This window comes from Olea europaea, chromosome 11 (genome assembly GCF_002742605.1).
Source record: "Olea europaea var. sylvestris chromosome 11, O_europaea_v1, whole genome shotgun sequence".
In the NCBI taxonomy this organism is placed as follows: Eukaryota; Viridiplantae; Streptophyta; class Magnoliopsida; order Lamiales; family Oleaceae; genus Olea; species Olea europaea.
The window spans coordinates 3,779,196-3,784,718 of record NC_036247.1 but is presented as its reverse complement, the minus strand read 5'-3'; the positions used below and the strand labels follow the sequence as shown (position 1 = coordinate 3,784,718).

Genomic DNA, 5,523 nt, shown 5'->3' with positions numbered 1-5,523 from the left:
ATGAAGAGAAACATTTTCCTAAAAACACACTTCAACACCAAGTGCCTCCAATAAAAACAAAACAAGCAACCCATAAGACAACTGCTCATTTGGTTTCCAATTTTTCATATAAATAGATATTAGTCTAAAACCTCTCTAACCTTTCGCTTATACTTATTACAATGAGACATCTTTTTTTACAGAGCTTTAGCGATCCATATCCAACATAATGAAAAATAAAAGGACAACTGGACAAGCTATTGTTCAAAAACATTTCTGCCATTTTTTACACACGAGATATTCACATTCAAGCAATTCAAGGTCCAAACAAAACTTGAGTTTTTGCTTTGTAATTCTTCTAGAATGCATAGAGAGCCCACGCTGGGCATTTCTGGGCATTTTAGAACAAAGGTATGGAAGACGTGCACAACATTTGCAATAATCATATTAAAAGTACATATATTTTTACTTTGTTCAGTGACTAAGATTCTAATATGCATTCTGAATAATTCTCCTTGTGTTAGATACCTCTCACACAATAAAGAGTAAAGTTTTAAAATATAAAATATTTTCCAAGACCAAATATGCAAAATTTGAGGTTTGATGAATCCTATATGTAGCCGTATACCTGCATTAAATATTCATGCTTAAGTATAGTTTGGACGCTCAAACAAGGGATAAAGATGCCTCAAAAACACAGTCTATTTCCAATTTAATCATTATGAACTGACCCCAAGCTTTTGTGCAAGTGAGAGACTTCAAATTATTCAATTTTCTAACTATTCGAAGAAATTTACCAAGTTCACTAACACCTCCCTCTGCCCCCAAAAGAGAGAGAAAAAAAAAAAAAGAGCGACCATCTCAAAAATTAATGAATAATAGACTATTGCAAGCAAACTCAACTACTAGTAGAGCAGTAAATGCTAAATCTTCATCTGTTCATTAGAAGCCTCTATTCATAAAACAAAATATAGGACCAAATAACCACCATTCATATGCATAAATTACATTCATCATCCAAATCTCAAATAGTATGCCTCAACAAAAACCAAAAGACAAAGAAAAGAAAGAAAATTTCACGACAGGTATGAATAAATTCAATTCATAATTAAAAAGTAAACACAAAAAACTTGGAAATATACGAACCTGAACCAGATAGTAAAAGATGCGGAGGCCTTCGGGATCCTTGCTTGTCTGCACATCCATGAGAGAACCAATCTTCGAAGTCGTAAACGAGATGTGCTCGTTCCCCATTACAATCTCCAGCTCCTGCCTCCCCACACGGTCGGGCTCCGGCCAATTATTATCGTCCTCCTTCATTATCTGCAACCCAACATACTACTATTATTTTCAACGAAAACCCTAATATTCGAAAATAAAACAAAAAAGTAGCGAAAAAAAAATCCTCCAATACCAATTAACAACAACATTATAATGTTATCGTGACAAAATCCTTAAAACCCTAATGGTATAAAAATGAGTCCAGAAGATCGGAAATTCAAAAGGCAAGGCGGCTTACCTCGGAATCGGAGACAATGCGGCGACACTCCTTGAGGACAGAAGGGGTCACAAAAACCTCCTTACGGATCATTGTGTCGTTCTTGTAGTTAGAGTTATTGGCGTACCGCAGCTTGCCATCGGGCCGGAACTCGAATTCTAGGAATTCGTGGCCGAACTTTCCCTTGTGCCCCACGTAGTAGCGCAGATAGAACTCGTCGTTTTCCTCCATGCCTGCCATTGGTTGCTTCGAGAGTTCTTTGAGATTTTGAGCAGTCTGCGCTGAAGGAGGATTAATGGTTCTTTGAGAAGCAATTTAGTCCTGTTTGACATTCAATTTTTTTCCTTCTTTTTCGTTACTCATTTTTTTTCATACATTTTTCATTAAAATAATATTACACGTAAATTAAAAATAATTTTTTATTTTTTAACCACACATTTTGCATCAATTACTATTCAATAATACATTTTTTTTTCAAATTAATGGGGCATAAACGAGCCTTAAAAGACATTTTGTTATTATTCCTTATTATTTTAATTGGTTAATTTTACAAATGATCACTAAACTTATCTAAAAATTACAAAACGATCACTATAGTTACAAACTTACAGAAACGATCACTTAACTTACAAGTACTTTCACTAATGGTCACTGAAGTTTACAAACTTATAGAAACGTTCACCATTAGAACCGTTATAATTTTAACTCAAACTCAAAGGACCAAAACACCTGAACATAAAATCTTGGGGACCTCAAGTACAAATTTCAAACCTTAAAAACCTTACAGCCACACGGTGGCATCTTGGCGCCCATCACTAGCGTCGCAGCGCCGCAATGAATCCATGTGCTGGTGCCGCATTGCCCAGGGTTGGCGCTACAAATTGTCTCTACTATTTTTCTGCTTTAACTGGATGCATCTCGTTTCCTCTTCTTTGTTTTTTTTCCTTCTTCATTCACTTGGCTTCCTTTGTTCCTTCTTTTCCCTACTTCCAACACCTAACACATAACACTAAACCATATGCTAAGACGGCTAAAACTCGTAAGAACGAACTAAATAGTAAGCTTAATGTCATTGATATTATGAGTGAAATATCACTCATCACATATAACGACTCGCAATCTTCTACATTTCACCTTAAAAATTGACAAAAACTATATGGTTGCAATCAAAATAGAGTTCGTTGACAAAAAACATATAATAGACTTCAACCGGCGTCATTTCGTCATCAAGTTGTTCCATGCTTCGCTAAGAGTTGCCGTCATGTTCAAACTTCCACTGGCTCTTGGCCTTCGCTGAGGTATAGATCCCTTCTTACTGAAATTGGTTCTTGGTTTTGGTATGAAAGATGTCGAACCAGTCAAACCCTGTTTGTCTAGCACTGTCGATAGGTTGGGAAAGAAAATGCCGCCCAACACCTTGTTTAATTCCAGCAGTAGTAGTCAGCTGGGAATAGGCAAATTGTTGTCCAACATTTGCTCTTGTAGCTTCCCATGCCCTCGGACCATTTATGTCCTCCCACAATTTATTAAAAAGGACCTCAACCAACATAATAATTAAAACAAATACAGGATATACATATATGATTATGACTTAGTATATACCTCATTTGTTGTGTAGCTTGCCTACGAAGCACGGTTCGAGTGGCGTCTTTTATTGTGCCACTTTTGACTGCAAATACTACATTTCAATCTTTTCTTGCCATCACCTCTCCTATCAATCTTCTTCATCTTCTCTTTGGATAATAAAACTTCCTCAACTCCTCTTTGGTGCTTTGTCTGCTTCATGCCTCTTTTTTTGTCACCCAAGTTGGGGGTTTTACTGAGTCGAAGCCACTTGAAGGTCACATTTTTGGTCTATTTATAGGGTATATGCAATTCCCATAAACTTTTATGTAAGTTGCAACTTTGTAGCATCCACAAACTGCAAAGAATTCTTACCCCACTCACGGAAGCCGACTGTTGCGTGTGGACAATGCACACCAATTAGATCTCACTTTCTACATAAGCATGTCCTTCTTTGTAAATCTACCACAAATTGACCATTAGAATATGGTCCAGAAACTTGAATTTGCATTTTCCCATTGAATATTGCTTTCCACGAAAAAGAATCACATGTACTATTTTCAAGTTTCTTTAAAAATTTTGGACATATATCTCTAGAACTTTTGCCATCAAATCGCAGCGTTTGTACATCCGTCCACACCATGTTTTGAATTAACTGAAGAAGAGTCCAAATTTCCTTCATCCTCGCTTCCTTTTTGTAGTTGTTAAAGCATTCATAGAGATTGTTTAATAAAACGTCACATTTGCAAGCCGTCATGAAATGGGACTTCAGCCATTGCTCAGTTGGTTTAGCACATAGCTACTCCCAGGTAGGCTTCTCCTCCTCTTTAATTTTGTCCATTCAATATGTAAACTCAGCCAAATAAGTAGACTTAGCTGTTCTCCAGAACAAATCCCTAAGTTTCAACTCTTTAAAGTTTTTGTGAAAAAAGTTAGAGCACATATACCTTACACAAAATTGATGCTTGACCATTGGAAACAACTCGAACACCATATTCTCCCATCTTTTCTGTCTATTAGACATAACTGTGACTTCGTATGCATTTTTTAGCGTCAAATCTTTTCCAAATATTTTCAAAAACCACAACCAACTAGCATTACTTTCAGTTTCAACAACGGCATGCACAATTGGGAATATACAATCATTCCCATCAATACCCACCGCGGCAAGTAACTGACCACTAAAATTGTCTTCCAAAAAGTACCCATCTATGCAAATAACAGGTCTAGAACCACCCAAGAAGTCCTTTTGTAAGCATCGAAGCAAACATAAATCGCCTTAAACACAAGCTCGTCTAAAGATAGTATAACATTTTATCCTGGGTTTGTTTTCCTAACCTCAACTGCATACAAACCCAACGAACCAAATTGCCCAACTAGGAATTCTTTAAGCAACTCCTTAGTGTATCTCCTAGCCCTCCATGCCTTTGTATCACTAATCTCTACACTATACTCTTTCAAAACATATGCCTTAAACAATTTGACATCCCACTTTAGCACAATAGTAAAGGTCTTAATATATCTACGGGCTAACCAACTAGCAAATGCACTTATATTCTTCAATGCTTTAGTACAGGTATGATTCCACTCGAACGATTTAATCTGCCATGATGAATCTTCCTCCAACAACGAAGCCCAAATTCGCCATGGACACTTTTTTCCTTTGCAACTACCTTCTAATCTATATCTATCATTATATGGGAAGACCACCTCAAACAAATTATGAATGCTAAAGTTTTTAACCACAACATTTACCTCTTTTTTATACCTAATCTTCAGTCCTACCTCAAGCACGTGATCTACCATATCTACTTCACCATTAAATTCTGTGTATGTAAAAACTTCGTCACTATCAGAATAAATGCTTTGAAAGTTATTTAAGGGTGCATATTCAGAATTGTCAGATTCATCTACTGCTTCCAACGACACTATTTCATTCCTCATATTGAGTTCAATATTCTGGGTAACATTTTCCTCAAAAAGAACATCGTCTTCTTCACCAAGGCTATAATCGAAATCATTGAATGTGATGACTTTTTTATCCGAATCACCGTTCAAATAACCTAGACAATAGGAGATTATAAATTTGTTTAGCTGACAATATAGTGAAAATTAAAAATCTATAAGAACCTACTGAATTCTAAAATTTACTGCACAAACGTTTCAAAGCAAAAAAGAAGAAGAAGATCCAACTAATGTACAACTCACATGAACTGACAATCATATTAATGGAGACTTTATGCTATTTCAACACAAAAGACCCAATTAATGTGGCCCTAAAATCTGTCCAAAGTTATTTTATGCGAACAATATAGACAAAAAAAAGGTTAAAAAAAGAAGTGCTAACCTTCATCTTGCTCCTCCACATTCGACACATCGAATAAATTTTAGAAGATTGTGGTCCCCACTATTCGATTTTCATAGAAAAACTGCAGAAATATGAACTATCTCGTGCGATTTGATGGGAGTTCTCGATTGGAAGC

The 5,523-nt window shown here is 36.1% G+C and overlaps 1 protein-coding gene across 1 annotated transcript in view; it reads right to left on the bottom strand.

Moving 5' to 3' along the window:
- LOC111403026 (protein mago nashi homolog) overlaps window positions 1-1,807 on the bottom strand; it is a 5,475-nt gene extending 3,668 nt beyond the window's left edge. The window contains exons 1-2 of the mRNA XM_023031371.1: window positions 1,499-1,807; window positions 1,126-1,302 (exon numbers count right to left, since the gene is read on the bottom strand). Coding sequence (XP_022887139.1) covers window positions 1,126-1,302; window positions 1,499-1,717 — 396 coding nt within the window. The 5' untranslated portion in view covers window positions 1,718-1,807. The remainder of the gene's footprint in view (window positions 1-1,125; window positions 1,303-1,498) is intronic.
- Window positions 1,808-5,523: the final 3,716 nt, after the last annotated feature.